This window comes from Oreochromis aureus, linkage group 8 (genome assembly GCF_013358895.1).
Source record: "Oreochromis aureus strain Israel breed Guangdong linkage group 8, ZZ_aureus, whole genome shotgun sequence".
NCBI lineage: Eukaryota > Metazoa > Chordata > Actinopteri > Cichliformes > Cichlidae > Oreochromis > Oreochromis aureus.
In genome coordinates, this window is record NC_052949.1 from 22,768,029 (window position 1) to 22,788,516 (window position 20,488).

The 20,488-nt window shown below is 41.2% G+C and overlaps 1 protein-coding gene across 1 annotated transcript in view; it reads left to right on the forward strand.

The window, feature by feature from the left end:
* Positions 1-18,249, forward strand: part of antxr1c (ANTXR cell adhesion molecule 1c) — a 40,134-nt gene extending 21,885 nt beyond the window's left edge. Inside the window, exons 12-18 of the mRNA XM_031748878.2 lie at positions 1,835-1,913; positions 4,032-4,127; positions 4,298-4,336; positions 4,450-4,548; positions 4,655-4,822; positions 5,933-6,013; positions 14,673-18,249. Coding sequence (XP_031604738.1) covers positions 1,835-1,913; positions 4,032-4,127; positions 4,298-4,336; positions 4,450-4,548; positions 4,655-4,822; positions 5,933-6,013; positions 14,673-14,936 — 826 coding nt within the window. The 3' untranslated portion in view covers positions 14,937-18,249. The remainder of the gene's footprint in view (positions 1-1,834; positions 1,914-4,031; positions 4,128-4,297; positions 4,337-4,449; positions 4,549-4,654; positions 4,823-5,932; positions 6,014-14,672) is intronic.
* The last annotated feature ends 2,239 nt before the right edge of the window (positions 18,250-20,488 follow it).

The following is a 20,488-nucleotide window of genomic DNA, read 5'->3' on the forward strand; positions in this document are numbered from 1 at the left end:
ATCATCGCTCCTCTGCGCTGTCTGCTTATCCAGCCTCAACTGATCAAAGCTATGTAGCGCCTACCCTGGCCTTGCCATGTGTGTTTCTGTGCAGCCTGATTCTCAGCAGAGTGTAAAAACCTCTTAGTGAGGTTTTGAAACTCGACCTATCGTTTCTATACTGCATATTCTGTGGACATCTAAAATTGTTTGTGTATGTACTTAACAGCTGTCTACTACAGTAGCCTACATTTCCTCCCCAGGTTTTCTCTAGCTTTTTATTCTCGTAATAGTTTCCTATTATAATAAACTACATCATACAGATCACTATGATTAGTGATGGTCATTGGTCTTTTACTCCCATTAGCATTTTTTGCTGCAGTAAACTTGATGATATGACCACATATCAAAAGGACTAAATCTCTATTTAGCCCTCAACAAATGCTCTAGTTAGCATTATGATTTGGTGCTATATAAATGAATTTTTTATTGGTTTTATTGGTAATATGGAAACTAAAATGCCGTCAGTTAGCCACTGAGATCAGCTAGGATGCATACGTGGACTGATTCTATTAATACCACACTCTGTCTACAGATGTCCAGACCTGAACTAAGGAGACGGAGTCGGCATCCACGCAGAAGTGATCAAAAGCATGCTGGTGTCTAGGCTATCTTTAGGTTTCAATCCACTCGTGTCCAGATGTCTGTCATCAGCACAATCCATATGCTGTTGATCATGAACTTCACCCACTAACCCAGCTCACCTCTCTGTCCGCACCCCCCTTCTTTCCATCTGTCAGACCTCTTTCACATCCAGGCATGCCTTTCATCCATGTTTTTATGAAGTGAATAACAACAGGCTTCGGAGAGGTCTCTGGGGGTCACTTGAATTGTTTTTCACCTCTCAAAGGGAGAAGGATTTCAGGCCTTCAGGAAAACCTACATGGTTTTCACTGGAATACAGACGCAAATCGTACTCTGTACTCTTTTTGGCAACTTTATCCATTTTTGAAGTGAGAAAAATATTTACTTGAGATCTGTTGAACAAATTATTTTGTAGTTCCAAGTAGATATGATGAACTGCCTTTAAAGAGTAGAAGTGGTTGTTGTTGTTACTCCTCGTGATGCTTTTAGCATGTTGTCATTTCTTGGAAAAAACAAAAAAACACACAACCTGTCCAGAACCATGAAAAATAGCCCAAACTAGCAGGTTGTGTTTTCAGTTCTTCCCTGTATTGGCTGCCGTGCCTGCTGTGTTGCACAATCAGTCACATGAAAACACTCTAAACTTTCTTTGTTTATTAACCCTTGCCGATTCTTTTCTTTTTTTCCAAAAGTTTGGTTTATTTGGAGTCAGATTGCACAATTTGCAAGCGATACGGGGCTCGTAAACACCAGTCACACGACTCAGCGCATACCTCATCTATTAGGAAGAGTTTTTAATAACATTTCCTCCTGCTGGGTTGAGATTTTCGCAGCTGGAAACAGTCGAAAGCAACCTCTTTCGAGTTACTGCAGAAAAGAAATTGCTCAGATTTCAGTTTTCTCCTAAGCTAAAAATCTGTCACTTTCAGCTCATAATCCTTTGCTCTTGTGGTCGTTCCCTTTTGGTTCAGATTTCGCTCTCACATGTAACGAACCACCTCGCCTTTCGCAGACAGTTCGGTGACGTTATTTGGCATGAACCCAAGTTTAAATGACATCATTCCCATCAAACAAAGTCAAGCTTGAGCTGGAAAAACTTCAGACAGACTAAATAAACCGATCTAAATTCGCTTAGTGTGGATTGTAATGTTATACCCAAACACTGATCTACTCTCCTTTCCTTCATCTGTGTGCATGTGTGTTGTTTCAGGGTGATTTATCTCCAAGTGAGCATGAATGACGGTCTGTCCTTCATCAGCAGCAACGTTCATATCACCACCACAGAGTGTGTAAGTGGAAGCTTCATGTATCCACGCAGGGACACTGCAAAGATTTTAATTGTGAAAAAATGGAAAGAAAAAAAGTTTGTGTAGTTTCTACTCTTCTTGTGCTTCTTCTGCTTTCTCCAACATTTCTCTCTTTTCTTATTAGTCTGTTGTCTCGCTTTCTCCACTCTCAGTTTTGTTTTTCTCCTTCTTTTTTGGTAGCAGTGAGCCACCCAACAAAGACCTTATGAACCTCCTTGTGTTGGGCACAAAAAAAGGTTAAAGAAGCTGCTTGGTGACCTTGAAGTTCCCGGGTTTAATATTTTAGTTTTGTGGGTGAAACATCTGTGACAGATGCACTCTTGGTACCACTATTTAGAGGTGGTGCATGTGTGAAACGGAGCAGCATTTTAGTCCATGAAAAGAAGTTAACAAATGCAATTTAAAGCAGTTTAACTAAATGAAGTTTGTATGTTGGAACATATCAAACAGGCCGAAAAAAACCCGAAAAGATATGCAGTCTTTGAAGCTGCACCGCCTCGATCCATGCAGCATCATATCCACGAAGACGCTGCAAATTTAAATCACTGTGTTGTGGTTCACGATAGAGAGCTCAATTAGACATACCATTGCAATTAGCTGCCTCATGGCACTAAACTAAAACATATAGACTGAAGTCTCACCAGGCTCGAGAAGGCACGGAAAGTTGTCAGCTGGAGATTGGAAGGCCTGGTGCAATAAACAACATGCAAGTTGGAGTCTCTGAATCAAAGCTGAAAGCAAAAGCCACAAACCCACTGACCCCCTGCATCCCTTCCCCAGAATCTGTCAAAGTGTCACACTGAGGGGTTTCAGCCTTTGTACTTAGCCCACAAAAAACACCCATATTGCATGGGAGAAAACGCACACTTCACATGTGAAAAAGCAGCAAAATGCAGATGTGGCCACTATTAAAATTTTCAGCATTGTTTGCTAGCAGTAACCCTGCCCCGTCCCCCCCACCCCACCATCTAGTGTTTTAACTTGTCTGCAAATTAAGTTGTTGTCACAGGAAATCATAACCTGGGTGATTTTTAATAAATAATAATTTGGCTCCGCTGACATGCTTTCTGCAGCGGGCCCCACTGCTGAGTTCAGATAAATCCTCCACAGCTTTGCCACAAGATAGATAGATAGATAGGGGAAAGTCTAACCACATATGATCCTCATCTGCGGTCTCTAATGAGAACCATGTTTGGCCAGCGGACGTCTGCCTAGCTTAAAGCGAGCAGTGTCAACATAAGGATTCACTCAGGGATGGCAAAAGCTCACATTAACCACTGTCCTCGAGAAAGAAAAACATGAATATTAGAGCCTATATGCTTTTACTATTTTCTTTCAAATCAGTCATACCACAGCTATGATTAATCTGTTGTCGCTACTGCTATTAGGGCTGAAAATACTGTACTACTTCTTCTTGTCAGCACTACCACTGTGGATAATACGAGCATTCAGTCACTACATCTGGTTCTACCACTACTCCTGTCACAGTTGCTGTTGCTGGTACTAATATTAGTTGTAGTTGAAAACAAAAAGCAAAAATCTTCCAGCTAGTGCCAAAAGTTGAAGCACTTATTCTTATTATTTCTGTTTTTATTATATATGTATTGTCAATCACACTATACATAACAAGTAAATCAAGCACAAAGTCAAGATTTCTATGCGCATACATAGAAGGCTAGCACCTTATGCATGAGTGAAGAAGGGCAGCGAGGTCCCAGATCAGAGCTATGGATCACACATGCACCAATAACACAGCCCCCCCAGCATGTTTGCACTGAGTAGGAGATGCTCTGTATCTCATTGTACAACTGTATAGTGACAATAAAGGCATTCTATTCTATTCTATTCCTATACATGCCACAAATTTGGTAGTTGACTTGTAAAATAATTTACAAGTACCTCAAAATTGTCAGCGGTAAATGCCTTACTTCTTACTTCTACTACTACTTTTATCAGTTCTTGTGTCAGTTGCCAACTTCCTTCTTCTAGTGCAGCATTTTGTTTAGCTAGCATCTATGTCCAGCCTGCGAAAGGCGAGTGCCTGTGCACGCTGCACTTGTCATAATGTTCTAGCGTCGTGTGCTTGTGTCTGCCCTCCAGTTCGATGGCACCATTCTCCTGATCACCTTGCTGGCGTTGTTCCTCCTCCTCGCTCTGCTCTTCCTCTGGTGGTTCTGGCCGCTCTGCTGCACCGTGGTAAGAAATACTGTTTCACAAATAATAAACACTTGCATGACAATTAGCTTTGAAAGGGTTTTCCTGCATAGCCCGTAAGCAACTCCTATGTATATATTAACTCTAAAAGGGAGCATTAATGTTATGGATGAGCTTTTTAAAATCATGGCATGTCTCTTATTTGTCTAAAGGTGATCAAAGAGCCTCCTCCTCCACCTCCTCCTGAGCCTGTGAGTCAAAAAACACACACACACACTCATGCACATAAATACAGATTAAGTCAGTAATACTTCAAGACTATTTCCTCTGTGAAAGACAAACTCTTTTGTGTACCTGTGTTTAGGAGTCCGATGACGACGACGGTCTCCCCAAAAAGAAATGGCCCACTGTGGATGCCTCATATTATGGAGGAAGAGGAATTGGGGGCATCAAGAGGATGGAGGTGTCAATATGATGCATTTACGGTGCTTAAATAAAGTCACGATTAAATCTGTAGACAACAGATTGCAGTGACCTTTTCTGTTTTTGTATGGTCTACCGTCTTGTAGGTGCGCTGGGGAGGGAAGGGTTCAACTGAGGAGGGGGCTAAGCTGGAAAAGCCAAAGAACGCTGTGGTGAAAATGCCGGAGCAGGAGTACGAACCCTATGAGCCAAAACCTAAGAAACCTCAGAGCAAGAAGCCACCTCAGAGCCGGAAGTGGTACACGCCCATCCGGGTAAACACAGTTTCACAGAATCAGCACACAATGGGACACTGTAATGTAAACTATACCTACACCCTCTGTTATCCCGTATAGATGCTTGTAGTGTTTGCATTTAGTTCAGGAATTCACGCTCACCGCTCTTACATAAAAACCCTCCTTTTTTAGAAAGTCAAAAATGTGCTTTGTTTACACTCAGACCACTTTGCATTTTTGAGTTTTCACCCACCGATTTTTTTAAAGACGTGAGGGCAGCAGAAATTTCCCAGCACATAGCACACATGTATATAGCCAGAAGTTAAAACTATATACATGTAATTAGTTGATAGTGCCATAGCACCAACACATGCCCATAGTGAGACTGCCAGCACAGCATAAATATTACTCCTAAAATAAAACCACTCGGTGTGACGCCTTTCATACAGTAAGCGTACTGTTATCTGTACACACTGCTGCATTCATAATTCATTCACAGCAGCGTAACAGCATGTACAGAAGGTGAATGTGAACACTGTGGGGTAAATACTGTAAATTGATCACTGAATGTGGAAATTGGGCTGTGGCTGGCCCCATCTTTCTAAAACTTTGTTTTTATGTGTGAGTGCACTTCTGATTAGGATCCATGGATCCATGTTAATCCAGAAGATTTTATCTCAAAACATTTGCCTTCAGCTCTGTCAAATGTTAAATACTGTCTACAGTTAAATACACGCTGGATTCCTAAAGTTGTTTTAGCTGGGATCAGCTCTTTCCTGTCTCTGAAAAGTAAGCCCATGCTCAGATTCTTGGCAGATCATGCTTTATTAATTGCTTTATGTTGCTAAAGGTTAAAGCGTTCATGACCGGAGTTAACTAAAATATATCCAGCAGTCTTTGTGACTAATCAGTGATTCAGCAGCTTTATCCAGAGGGGAAGGAACTAATCAGTCAAATCAGCTGCAGTGGTGTTTGTTTGGGATTAAAACCTGGTCTCGGCCTTGAAAAAGAACCACAGACCAAATGTTTGCTGATATAGAAAAGTCAGTATGAGCAGTCTTTTATTAGGTGATAGATTGCAGTGTGGAGAAGTGTGCAATTCACATCTGGCCAGCTGTTTGACATCTCGCTCCTCTCCTTCATTTTCAGGGGAAACTGGATGCCATCTGGGCTCTGTTCCGCCGTGGGTATGACCAGGTCTCTCTGATGAGACCCCAGCCCGGTGATCATGTAAGTGTCTCTGTTTCATTAGATGTCTAAGAATTCACCTGCAAGGTCATCCCTCCTTCACTGCGTTCTCTCCATCTTGAATTATATGTCATGTTTTTCTGTTCTTTTCAAATATGTCATCTTGTTGAATTTTTTTTTCCCACTGGACAGCGAGGATTCAAAAGTACAAAGGATTTACTTTTCATCCAATAATAAGAGGAGTGATATTATAAATCATGGCAGTTTTTCAGGAATAATGAGCCCCTGATTTCAGAGCCTTGGTTTTCAAGCGTTTCAATTCAAAACTGTAAATCGACTGAAACCCTTGCTGATAGATTTAATCATCACTAGTTACCAAGGCAACTAAACGCACATGCAAAGCCAGAGGTGGAAGAGCAGCACCCTAGCATAGAGAGCAGGCATCAATGACAACAGCTACACCGTTCATTAAGCAGATACAGCTTAAAAGGAGGAGCTATGGTGAAGTTGGGTTGCAAAGTTGCTTGCAGATCAGTGGGCAGTCAGAAGTAGCCTTGTTTAGCACGGCTCATATGAAGTTTGCCTGTTGGATTTGTAGACTGAACAAATCATCCCATTCCATCACCTCCACCCAGTCATGGCAGATGGCTGCCCCTCCCTGAGCATCGTTCTGCTGGAAGTTTCTTCTTCCTGTTTTCTTTCCCACTGTTGCCAAGTGCTTGCATTTAATTGTTGTGTTTTCTCTCTATTATTGTAGGCTCTTTATCTTACAATATGAAGCACCTTGAAGCGATTGTTGCTGTCTTGTGATTTGGTACTATATAAAGAAACTGGAATTGATTGGACGTGTCCAAATTCATGGGCTGCATCCTCCTGAGGACCCGGCCTCAGAAGGTCGGGTAGGCCGGAAGTAAACGGCAGTGAAATTGGACGGTCCAGCCTTCAGATTTGCGTCACCGCTGTCTCGGTGGAGTTTAATAAACTCAGCTGTCTGCTCCTTGCTATCTGAAATATAACAGGACACTGGTGCAAATTCTCGACCATCTCACACTTCTGTTTAATCAGTTTTCTGTTTGACGTTTATTCAGCTGTGTGAAAACCACCCGGGGGATTAATAAAGTTTTATTTTATCTAATCTAATCTAATAACTTTAATCTCAGCCAAACCGATTTACTCACAAACAAATAAAACACTGAAAAAAGCCGAACAGGAACATGTTTATGTTATCTAAGTGACATATATATTACGTTTAACCTGAGTAGCGAAAGACCGCGGTGATCTGAAAATGATGTGCCGGGAGTTGTGCCGTTCTCGGCGGCTCCAGTGACCCTCAAGCTCCCGGCTAGCTATCGAGCTGGTGGGTAACAGACGTCTCCGAAAACGTCGGAGCACTTTTGCAAATATGCGATGTCTTGATAAACCGAGCAGATATTTGAAGTTTACACAGCTACTTTCTCGCCTGAAAATATGTTAAAAGTTTATTTTGTGACCCAGAAAGATTAATAAAAGTAATTTTAAAACTTAGTAGCGGCCGCCATTGTTGAAAACTGGAGTTTGGCTGGGCCGCGCTATGAATTCTGGGACATGGTGGGCCACGAAGGATACACCCGACCCATCCTTCAAATTCGGGGAAAAGGAGGACGCATTTGTCAGCTGCATTCGGAGGAGTCTACGAATTTGGACAGCCTTCGTCGTGTCGCTGTGACGTAATCGGCCTACAAATGCGTCCTCAGGAGGATGCAGCCCATGAATTTGGACACGCCAATTGTTGCAAAATTATGACATCACAACATTGTGACTGGTCAGCTGCAATAAAAGTGCAACACTTATATGAAGTAGGAACAAATCTAACTCAGTAATGTTGCATGTATCCATTTACTTGCACATTTTTTACCAAGTGCATATTGAGTGTCTAAGTTGAGCAGTGACCCACTACAGGGAGTGCAGAATTATTAGGCAAGTTATATTTTTGAGGAATAATTTTATTATTGAACAACAACCATGTTCTCAATGAACCCAAAAAACTCATTAATATCAAAGCTGAATGTTTTGGAAGTAGTTTTTAGTTTGTTTTAGTTTTAGCTATTTTAGGGGATATCTGTGTGTGCAGGTGACTATTACTGTGCATAATTATTAGGCAACAACAAAAACAAATATATACCCATTTCAATTATTTATTTTACTAGTGAAACCAATATAACATCTCCACATTCACAAATATACATTTCTGACATTCAAAACAAAACAAAAACAAATCAGCGACCAATATAGCCACCTTTCTTTGCAAGGACACTCAAAAGCCTGCCATCCATGGATTCTGTCAGTGTTTTGATCTGTTCACCATCAACATTAGTGCAGCAGCAACCACAGCCTCCCAGACACTGTTCAGAGAGGTGTACTGTTTTCCCTCCTTGTAAATCTCACATTTGATGATGGACCACAGGTTCTCAATGGGGTTCAGATCAGGTGAACAAGGAGGCCATGTCATTAGTTTTTCTTCTTTTATACCCTTTCTTGCCAGCCACGCTGTGGAGTACTTGGACGGCGTGTGATGGAGCATTGTCCTGCATGAAAATCATGTTTTTCTTGAAGGATGCAGACTTCTTCCTGTACCACTGCTTGAAGAAGGTGTCTTCCAGAAACTGGCAGTAGAACTGGGAGTTGAGCTTGACTCCATCCTCAACCCGAAAAAGGCCCCACAAGCTCATCTTTGATGATACCAGCCCAAACCAGTACTCCACCTCCACCTTGCTGGCGTCTGAGTCGGACTGGAGCTCTCTGCCCTTTACCAATCCAGCCACGGGCCCATCCATCTGGCCCATCAAGACTCACTCTCATTTCATCAGTCCATATAACCTTAGAAAAATCAGTCTTGAGATATTTCTTGGCCCAGTCTTGACGTTTCAGCTTGTGTGTCTTGTTCAGTGGTGGTCGTCTTTCAGCCTTTCTTACCTTGGCCATGTCTCTGAGTATTGCACACCTTGTGCTTTTGGGCACTCCAGTGATGTTGCAGCTCTGAAATATGGCCAAACTGGTGGCAAGTGGCATCTTGGCAGCTGCACGCTTGACTTTTCTCAGTTCATGGGCAGTTATTTTGCGCCTTGGTTTTTCCACACGCTTCTTGCGACCCTGTTGACTATTTTGAATGAAACGCTTGATTGTTCGATGATCACGCTTCAGAAGCTTTGCAATTTTAAGACTGCTGCATCCCTCTGCAAGATATCTCACTATTTTTGACTTTTCTGAGCCTGTCAAGTCCTTCTTTTGACCCATTTTGCCAAAGGAAAGGAAGTTGCCTAATAATTATGCACACCTGATACAGGGTGTTGATGTCATTAGACCACACCCCTTCTCATTACAGAGATGCACATCACCTAATATGCTTAATTGGTAGTAGGCTTTCGAGCCTATACAGCTTGGAGTAAGACAACATGGATGAAGAGGATGATGTGGACAAAATACTCATTTGCCTAATAATTCTGCACTCCCTGTATAGGCTGAGAAGTGGTGCAGTTTCAAAAGTGTCCAGCTCATCTGTGCTGTTTGCTCACCCTGCCCTCCCTTCCACCATCTGGGAGCGCGCTTCATTCACTCCTGGTGTGGCTGTGCTGGCTGACACCTCAGCTAGCCCATTCCATGCTGTTGAGCTAGCCTCGATCTCACACCTGCTTCACATTATACGCCATAAATCGGATGTTAAACCGAACCGCAGCTCACATCCTTGTAGTTCAACGGGAGAGTTTTGTGATGTGTTCGTGCGTGTAAGCTGGTAAAAATTCTCTCTTCTTCAGCGCAGATCAGCCACATGGTTTAGTTTTAACGCCTGGGGCCATTCTATCAAAAAGCCTTAGATAAGAGTTTGGGCTGAATGTTGGGAGAGGAAGCTCTCTAGGGATGCTTTAAATCCCTCAGACAATCTTAGCAAAGACCGTTTTAATGTTTAAATGTGTTGCATATTATTTTCAACTCTGTTGGTCTTAAGGGCCACTTTGTAATTCAATGATAGATCCTAAATGTGCACTAGCCTCAAATTCTCTATGGTTTTACTCAAAGCCATTTTGATGACTTATACAGTTGTTAACATTAGTTTTTCCCCCTCCCTTGATTCTTCTCCACCTTTTTCCTTTTGCCAGTTGTTTCCTCCCTGTTTCTTTTCTTTCCTTTCCATAGCTGACTCTCCTGCTGATCGGGACCCGTCCAAAGCACTAGTTAAAATCCAGCCTTATTAGCAGAAAATTTCCAGTGATCTCCTTTAGCAGGAATTCCACATTTATGACTGTTTTCTTGGCACCACGAACAGGTGCAGAGATAGAATTTGCAGCCAGATAAACATTCAGATTCCCTAAGACCTAAAGAAGTCACCCTCAGCTTAGAATTCCATCTTCACCAAAGACAACCTGGCACTCGGATAAAAAGAGATTTCCTTAATGACAAATTTCTCTTACTCAGAAAAGCTTTTTTAATGATGATTGCTCAGGCAAGCTCAACATGACGCAATGCCTATTTTGTCGAAGAAATCCTCTCTTTCCAACGATGTCGCCTCCACCAGTCATTTGTGGTTTGTAACAAAAGAAGCAGGCCTACAGGCCAGCATGCCGGTTCGTTTCCAGGCAGAATAATGTGTTGTTATTAAGGAGGAAACAGCGGAAACAAGAGTGAGACACCTTATTTCTTTTTATGTTACCTGAAAGGCCTGAGGTTTTCAGATCCATAGTCTCACACTGCAAAGCTGGCACACATTCAAATCCATAAGAAAACTCTCTAAATGAGTTCAATCTGCATTCCTGCATGCATGTTTCTTTATGCTGATTGCAACAGCATGACTGTCACCCTCGGGACCGACTTCAGCGGCAGTCCTGTACAGTGAACTCATTTTTTTGCGGTTATGCAACTTCCTGATTTTTTTGTGATGATAAAAAACCCAAAATATTTTAATGACCAAGCAGTACACAAGCTGTTTCCTATTTGTTGTCAGAAAACTCACAGTTCGCTTGGTTGCTCCTCAGTTTATTTTCTGTCATTAAGACACAAAGTCTAAACCTGTACGCTGTAGACTGCACAGACAGATGTTTACCGTCCTCTGTTTCTCGCTCAGCAATGAACCTACTAACATCGCTGCTTCTTTACTTTGCTCATCAAAGGGATGTTTGAGGAATTTTTGGTGCTCCCAAAGAGGTTTCAGCCAGAGACGGCAGCATAGCTAAATCTCCAGCGTGATAATAAATCACTCTGTTTTTAAGCATTTTATTCAATTGGTATTTTATTTTTTTCAAGTATAACAGACATTTATGTTTCTCGAATGATCAGAAATAACAGAAATATGACTTGGTGTCGAATGCAGTAGCATTGACTCTTTGCCATATGTGAGTTTTCATCCCTAAAGGCCTGTTTTTAACCATGGAAAATTACTGCAGCGGCAGTGTGTGAGAATGTGTGTGTGTACTTGAAGAGTTACAGTAAAAGTTTCTAAACTGGAGAACGGAGTTAGCCATTATGCGAATGTGTGTCACCAAACCACATCCATTACACTGACGTCAGAGTGTACAGTATGAAGCAGAGCTAGTCCACACTGCCTCCCCGCTTTGTCTTTCACTGACATAAACACGGAGCTCCACAGGGAGCTGGCTGAAGGACATGAGGTAATACCTTTGGCAGATGTCTGCCAGGCCCGTCTTCAGAAGCCAACCGAACAAATCTCTCTCCCACACACACACACGTTGTGCTAGACAATTTAATGACCTTGGTAAGACTGTAGACAGTGGTGGAGGTCAGTGAAAAAGACCAAGCGAGTGTGGCTTTCTTTAATCCAGGAAAATGTTGAGAGGTTCAAACCGCAGCTGGCTGCTAACACAATGATGTTCAAGAAGCAAAGTTGGATTAAGGATGAAGAAACTGAAACAAAATTCACATACAATTAATGTCAATGTTTCTTAGTTAAATACAAATCTTAACCTCCCACAGTGTAATTAGTAGGCTTCTTGAAAGACACTCTTCTTTGGATGTTGGCTGCGTTTTTTTTCTGTTCTCTGTTAAGACGATGCCAGATTGCTTCATTGAGGTCTGGGCTCTGGGGAGGTCAATCCACGACTGATAGTTCTCCATTGTGTTTTTATTTCTATCCAGATGTGCTTTCATTGCATTGGTGGAGTATTTGAGATCATCATCGTGCTGAAAAAAAAATCCATTGCCAATCAAACACTTTCTTGGTATGGCATGGTGGATCAAACCCTAATGGTAGTCTTGACCATAACTACATGTCTGCACTAAGTTGTTGCAATGAGATTGGCTGATTACATATTTGCGATAACAACCAGCTGAACAGGTGTACCTAACAAAGTGGCTGATGAGTGTATGTATGTGTTGCTGAAAAAGACACTGCTTAATCTGCATCATGCATTTTTAATATATTTACCTTATTTTGTATAACATCTAAAGTATCCCTTAGCTTTAATTTACGCTGATGAACGTCAACATCAGTGCCAGAGTGGAGTCTGTTGTAGATCCAGAGATGTTCTTGCTAAATGGAAGAAGGCAGGAGAGGTTGGTTGGCTTGAATAAAGGGAAAAACTTTAGAATGGGAAATTCTCTCAGTTCAGTTTGGATTATTCTGTCTGTCTCTTCTTTTCTGGCTATTTTTCTCTATCTGTGTCTCACTTTTACTCACTGTCATGCTTTATCTGCAACACTGTCACATTATATTATCATTAAAGATCAAAATCCATCTTCCCTTATGCCTAAGGTCTTTTTCATTAGAGTTTTACAAGTGACATCATTTCCCATTCCTTCATTTTCCACTATGTAAAACCAGGGACCTGCGGCTCAAGTCGCTGATACTGCTTATTAGCAGATTAACATTACTTCATTCCACCCTGACTGCCAACCGCATGCAGCTATGCAGCGGGTAGAGTTTCATTGGTAACAGTGACCTCTGTGAACTCGCTGAAACCAGTGGTTGGTGTAACATTTTATGAGTAGCTCAAAAGCAAAATGTGACTTCTGTCAAAATAAATTTGTTGCTTTTACGGCCTGATAAGTCAACCTGTTAAAGTATTCCAGCCTCACTGCTAACTTTTACCACCTCTGGCACAGTTCAGCCCCAGCCTCTAACCCTAATCTTCTCTCCCCATATGGACCGTCGGCAATCGGACCTGCAGTTCTCGGTACAGAACATTGGACTAGCAGGGATAATTTGGAGTGGGGGCGTAAAAGCGGGGATTTAAGCATAATCTGGAACACCAGCTGGCCCCACACACAGACTGGCACACACAAGCATACAAAGAGCAGTGACTGTACCATGACCTGAGCTCGGATGCCTTCTTAGCCCAGATGTAGCCTACTTTAGATTAGACACTTGGGCATTTTTTTTCCTCCAGATTTTTTTTTAATCTAAAACAACTCTCATGTATAGATTATGTATTATATATTGCATCAGATTCTTTTTATCTTTAGTATTTTCCATGTTATCATAAAAAAATATCACTTTTAACAACACATACTCTGTGTCTCAATTCAGATGTTTCATTTAGTACTTTTCCATGTAATACTCTATTAACTTATTTGTGCAGTGCTTGAATTTTGGCAAGGTAGTGTGATTACTGGAAATGAGTACAGCAGCATTGGATCATAAATGCCATGCAGCTGCTGCATTTGCTGAACATAAGTAATATTATATTTTTCTATCCTGAAGATGAGAACGTAACATGCATAAACACAAAAAAACCCACCTCACGTACCATCACTGACTGAAAACTACTGCTGTTGCTATGCTGCAGTGATCCTACTGATGGAGACTGCTCCAAGATCATATTTACCCTAAAATAACAGCAAAATGACACAGGTCCTTTGTTACCAGTTGCAAAGAGATGCAGATGAGTTGAGCTCATTGGTACAGACAGACTGACAGAGATTGATTGTAACCATGTTGGCAGTATGTCTGAGAACGATTGCAGTGAATCTGAGTTTAACTGTGATTGTTTGGAGATGGATTATCTCCTCAAGGTAACCTGATCAGTTGCCTTGTAATCAAAATGTCTCAGAAGTTTAGGGCGTTCCATCCCTAACCTCTGTGCGATCTGTTGGTCACCACAACAACTTGCAGTCAGTCTCAGAGAGCAAAACAAAACGCCACCACCAACTTTTCCAAGTCACAAAGAGGTTGCTGTCCTATTTTTACTCTTTATTTCATGCAGCTGTGCTTTTCAGTGTGAACGCATAGAAGGGTAAATTATACAATTTGTGTGATTTTAGGAAGGGGTCGGAGTCTGCAGCAAAAGGTTCTGTGAGGATGGTCATGTGGTGGTTTTAGTTAGCATGCTAATATGCTGACTGTGCTGATTTGTAGATGTTTGGTTTACATTCAAAGCCCTGTTAGCATGCTAGCAGGTAGAAAAAAATTACATTTATTCTCTGCATGACTCCATTTGCAAAGTATTTTTGTATCAGACAAAGAGGGCATTTCAAGACAAGCCTTATAACAGCTGGTTAGATAATTCATTATAAACATTAGCATGGTGGTTGCTAATGCTAGGCGCCATTAGATATCATTCATCACCGTGACTATCTGTTAATACTTCAGTCTGGAATAAATTTGGGGTCCAACCAACATGAATGACCTGAAAACAGGATTATTTAATTATTTTATGTTTATTTTAAAAATTATTTTAAAGCTTTTTTAATCCCACTTTTCTTTCTTTTCCTTTAGGGTCGATGCATCAACTTCACGAGAGTGAAAGAGGAGTCAGCGGCAGCCAAGGCCCCACCTCGTGCCCCTATCCACACCCCTTCGCCACCACCACCAGACTACCGCCCCATGACTTGCACCACTCCACCATCTACCACTGCCACCAGCCCCCCTGCCAGATCTCCACCATCAGGCCAGGTGCTCCCAGGACCACCGCCATCGCGCACTCCCCCAGGGCTTCCCTGTCCACCGCCATCACGTCCTCCCCCAAGCCTTCGACCCTAAATCACACAGACAAACTCCTCCCACCTTACCAATGCACCTGCTTTGATATCACATTGATATTACCGTCCTGTTGACTAGTTCTTTCACTTTGAAGGTTGTGGTCCTCACTGCCAAAGGTACTCCTACTATAACCCAAAGATCAGCAGTATATTGAATGCCAGTTGTTCTGTGTGCCACATCTGGTATGGGATAGCATATCAAGTGAAACTGTTAGCTGACAATTAAGCCATTTAAGCCATAATACAGGATATCTAACTGAGCTCTGTATGTATGTTTTTTTTTATGTGGCAATCTAAGATCGAACCTCCAAAAAATTGAAAATGTTTAGTCACATGAAAAAGAACGTTTTCACAGGCCTCTGTGCAGTTCTGTGAAAAACAAAGTGCAACCCAGGGTTGTAGAACCACCATTAGCAGCAATAACATGAAAAGATGGATGGATGGATGGATGGATGGATGGATGTTTATGGCATTGCTTAAGTTCATTGAAGTTTGCAGACATTCATTTATGTTCAGTTCTTTGAGGTCCTGCCGCAGCATTTCAATCAAATTGAAGTCTGGACTTTGACTCAGCCAGTGCAGCACCTTCATTATGTTCTTTTTTAGCCATTCTGTTGTAGATTTGCTGCTGTGCTTGAGATCATTGGTCTGTTGTATGATCCAATTTCGACCAAGATTTAGCTGTTGGCAGTATACCAAAGCTAGAGCACTTTGGTATAGAGAGGAATTCATGGTTGACTCAGTGACTACAAGCTGTCCAGGTCCTTTAACTACAAAACAAGTTGAAATCATCACCCCTCCACCACCGTGCTTGACAGTTGGTATTAGGAAGTTTATGTTTATATGCTTTATATACTCCACTTTGGTTTTATCTGTCCAAAGGCCATTGTTCTTCCAGAAGACTTGTGATTTGTTCAGATGCAACGTTACAAACCTAAGCCCTGCTGTCATGCTGTCATGTCAAGCCATACTGGTTCAGTCTTTTTGTTATTTTACTGTCATGAACTTTAGTACTTAACATATTAACCGAGGCCTGTTGAGTCTGAGATGTAGCTCTTGAGATTTTTGCTGTTTCTCTGAGCATTGCATGGTCTGGCATTAGTGTGACTTTGCTGTGATGATGCGACTTGCTTCTACTTACTTTATGAACTCCAGTAAGGATGTAAGGAGTTTTTAACAGAGCTGATTAGAGTCCTGGTAAACCTTTCTTTTTCATATGGCTGTGAAAAAGACTATGTGACTATTTGCTGATAAGCAAAAAAATTGTTTTGCATAGCAGTTCAACTTAATATTCTGCCTCATATAAAGTGAATGGGGCTATCTGGGAAAGCATTCTACTTTGCATTTGTGAAATCAGGGAGGATTGTTGCTGGACAGCAAAGCATGTGGGAATGGAAAAGTCCAAAAAAAGATTACTGCAGTGGATGAAAGTTCTTTGTTGTCTCTATCAACTACTGAGTTAGGCCTTTGTTAACGAGTAATAAGGTGAAAAGTGCGATGTAAGTTAAAATCAAAGTAACTGTGTTAAGCGCTAGGTAGAATCAATTGGCTTGTTTTTCCATTGCTGTGTGACCAATGAAGGGTTTTTAAGAACTGGATTTCCAAGTAATCTTAGCTGATCGTATTTTTAATGGTGTTACGTAACTGATAAGAAACATATGTTTTTTTAAATTTCTTCAAAAAGATTTGCAATTTGGTGATGTTTTGTTATCCAACAACAATGTACCAAAGTAACAAATCCCGACTATATAGTCCAGAGATGATCCAGTTATATAATTTGTGGTCAGGTTTTTGTACCTATTGTGACAGGGAAGTGTACGGAGGTTATGTGGAAGGTGTGTTTTTACAATATATGTTTGAGATATGTTTTAAATACTTTGTTGGTTGATATCTTGAGGCTTCGGAATTTGTCCTTAACCACATTTTCATGTAGTCGATTTTAGGTTACAGCAATTTATGTTTTTTGGTTTGTTTTGGTTTTGGTTTATTGTACCTGCGCACATAGACTGCTGGGAAATTACAATGTGTATTTGCTTTTTTTAGCAGTGAAACTGATGAAATCGAGCATTCAAAAATCAGGTTCATGTCTCTCCTCACATTTTTATACACAATGCTGATACTGTACTTTAATACCATTATTATGTGTATTGTATGTCTTCAGTTATATCATCACCGGTCACATTGCAACTGCAGGGCAGTTCAAAGCGCATCTAATTTATTTTACTCCCCGACAGAAATAGAGGAGAGTACTTGAATATTGACAAGGTGTCCAATCACCGAGATGAACACTGTGTGCACAGTTAGGAAACACAACAGATAACCATTTAAAGGTCATTTTAGGCTTACCAGCATTTATCAACCCCTTAGCTACACTAAAAAGATTTTGTCTACATTAGAAAATGGTTCTAGCTAGCAGATAAAAAGACAATTTTTTTAGCTTAGCATTAACTCACATAATTGAGATAAAACCTGCCAAAAATTAGCAAAAACATTTAGATTTCTTGGTTTAGGAAAGAGGTTGAAACTGCTGGTATTCCTCCTATATCCAATGCCCTTTCAAGTTTTCTTCTTCTTCATCTTTTTTTTTTATACTTACAATTTCAATGTACGTCATTCACTTATGTCCTGTACCGTTGTGTTGCTACATGCATTGGTAACAGCTGAAAAACTCCAGTTAGCTCATTGTAGTTCATACCTTTGATGTCAACGTGCTAACCAGTTGGTTTGTTGTAATGTCCATAAACAAAATGTGACATTAGCAAGACAAACACATGCTTTGCCAGCAGTTTCTAGCGTCACATTTGGCTGCATTGCCTGTAGCTTGGAGGGCTTGTATGGCCCTACAAGGTGTCAGTATATGCATCAGATGAAAATGGAGATTATACCACCAGCTTCCCTCTTTTCTATGGCTCCGTTTGATATCCTGCTATAAATTACTGTTAAACACCAGCATAATTTTATTAATGTTAATGTCTTCTAAAATTGGAGCTCTATTACCTTTTTGTTTTTATGTGCCACTGCAAAAAATAAGATTCTGCCTTAGAAATGTTAATTGTATTCAGACTCCCAAACCTTGTGCTTTATTAACAGCTGGAGCGTCATTAAATTACAGATTTTTTTTACGTCTTGCAGACTGGGTATATTTTTTTATATTCTGCTAATTGAGTTCAACTTTAATGATAAATAAGAAATGCAGCATACGAGTATTAACAGCAGTACTGAAGCAAATATGAAAGACGTATATGATTTTCTATTGTTTGATGTGATTTTTTTAACAGTATCAATAAAGGTTGACTCCTAAGCTTCTAAGGAAAGTTTCATCTTTGTGATCTTTGTTGGATTCATATAAATGCCTGTGTTACTTATTTTCTTTGCAGTGTTGATTTGGACAGTTTCATACTTTCAGACTTTTCAGACTTCACATACATTTTGACTTCACTCAGAGGCCCAAGATGTACTATTTCCAGTCACTAGGGAAAAACGTTTATTTGCCGATCGGTTGGCACGTGGTCGCTGGCTATTCCTTGTGATTGCTTTGGTCATTTGCAGATGGACGAGTTCACCTGTAGTTTGCGCCTCTATGTAAACAGTATGTTTCCCCTCAAAATAAAATTTAATGCATTACCACTGAAACCAACGTGTTGTAAAAGGCACAACTTTTATCTGTTTCTCCTTTCTCCGTTTGCACTTTTCGAACAGTTTCTTTATCATTTGGTCGGCAGTTGGAAAGTGTTTGCAGACAGGTCGGCATCTATCATGAGAACTATTGGCAACTATAGCAACCAAAGCAAATGGTAAATGGCCTGTATTTATATAGCGCTTTACTAGTCCCTAAGGACTCCAAAGCGCTTTACATATCCAGTCATCCACACAAACATTCACACACTGGTGATGGCAAGCTACATTGTAGCCACAGCCACCCTGGGGCGCACTGACAGAGGCGAGGCTGCCGGACACTGGTGCCACCGGGCCCTCTGACCACCACCAGTAGGCAACGGGTGAAGTGTCTTGCCCAAGGACACAACGACCAAGACTGTCCAAGCCGGGGACTCGAACCGGCAACCTTCCGATTACAAGGCGAACTCCCAACTCTTGAGCCACGATCGCCCCACCAATGACAAGGAGTCTTTCAGTGAAACCAATTTCACCTAGTGACTACCAGCAACCTCTGAAAACCAGTTGCCAACTACCAACTGGCGATTACCAAGTGCTCCAGGGGGAGGTAGACGGGGTCACTAACCAGTGTCTAAGCTTAAGCAGTCAATTTCACTCAGCAGCAGCCAGCAAGCATTCACAACCTGTATGGAAATATCAATTTTTTCCTATCAACCAGTGGTTCCCAGAAGGTCACCAACCAGTCTCCATGCCCTTTTGGATGGCCCTAAGCTTTTACAACATGTAATTGTAAAAACACTATATTTAATTAAACTATAAGGCCATACATATATGATGTAAAAATGTGCCTTTATACTCACCTTTGCTCCTCATAGGCCCACTGTTTTGGTTTTTACAGCCTGGAGCTTGTCTCATAGTCACAATTGTCGCTTGAGTTGTAGTGCTAGCAAAACCTCTTTAACAATGTAACATTACCCTATCTGCCCAGCACTAAATGCCAGAAAAAATGCTAGCTAGCACTAACTTAAGCAATGCTAAAAACCCTCATCATTACTCTCAGAGGTTGATGGAGACCAAAATCAGAGCGAAAACATTCTATTCTATAGGTTATTACTGTAAATTGGTTTAGGAGTCTACAAAGTAACCCACAACAAGCTAAGCTGTGTAACTAAGGATAAAAAAAATAATTTCTTTTGCATATAAAGTTACCCATATATCTAATTAGCCTGCACTTAATGACTTTCATTCACATGTTCTCTACTATCTGTTTGTGGAAGACAGAAGCAGAAAAGTAGACTCGTGTTAGAGGATTTTCCACATGCCTTCATTCTCCTGTGGCTTTGCAGATGGAGTGATTTCCCTTTAATTTTCCTGAATACACCATTGGCAACTTCCTGGTCATAAGCTTATTGCTAGCCTGTCAACCTCTGCCTCCCTAAACATCAGGAAATAATGTCACAGGAAGACCTGAATTCAAGTGTATCAGAGCATCACCTTCCTGCTCTGTAAATTGCCAACAACCCTGCATGTCACACTGATAAATTAGTATTAATGAAGACACAATGTGCGCTCAGAGCATACTCAGAATCTCTTTGTCTTTGGTTGGTAATGAGTTTAATACAGCCTGAACAGTCCCCATGAGCAGATCCAGCTGGATAATTACTGTGGAGTCTGCGTTTTTTCCCCTCTGCATGCAGAGGAGAGAAGGATGTGGGATGTTGAAAGGGGAGGGCTGAATGAGAAAAAATGGAGAAAAGAATGGAGAAAATGAGGCAGTCGGTCCTCAAACAGACTTGAGGGAGATGAAGAAAGCAGAAAAGCGAGAATAACAGCAGGTGGGACTCTCCCTTCCTGTCGCATCACCTTCTCGATCCTCCGTCCTTGTCATCCTTCACATTTGCTTAAATGTTTATGTCTTTGCTTTTTTTGTTTTTGTTC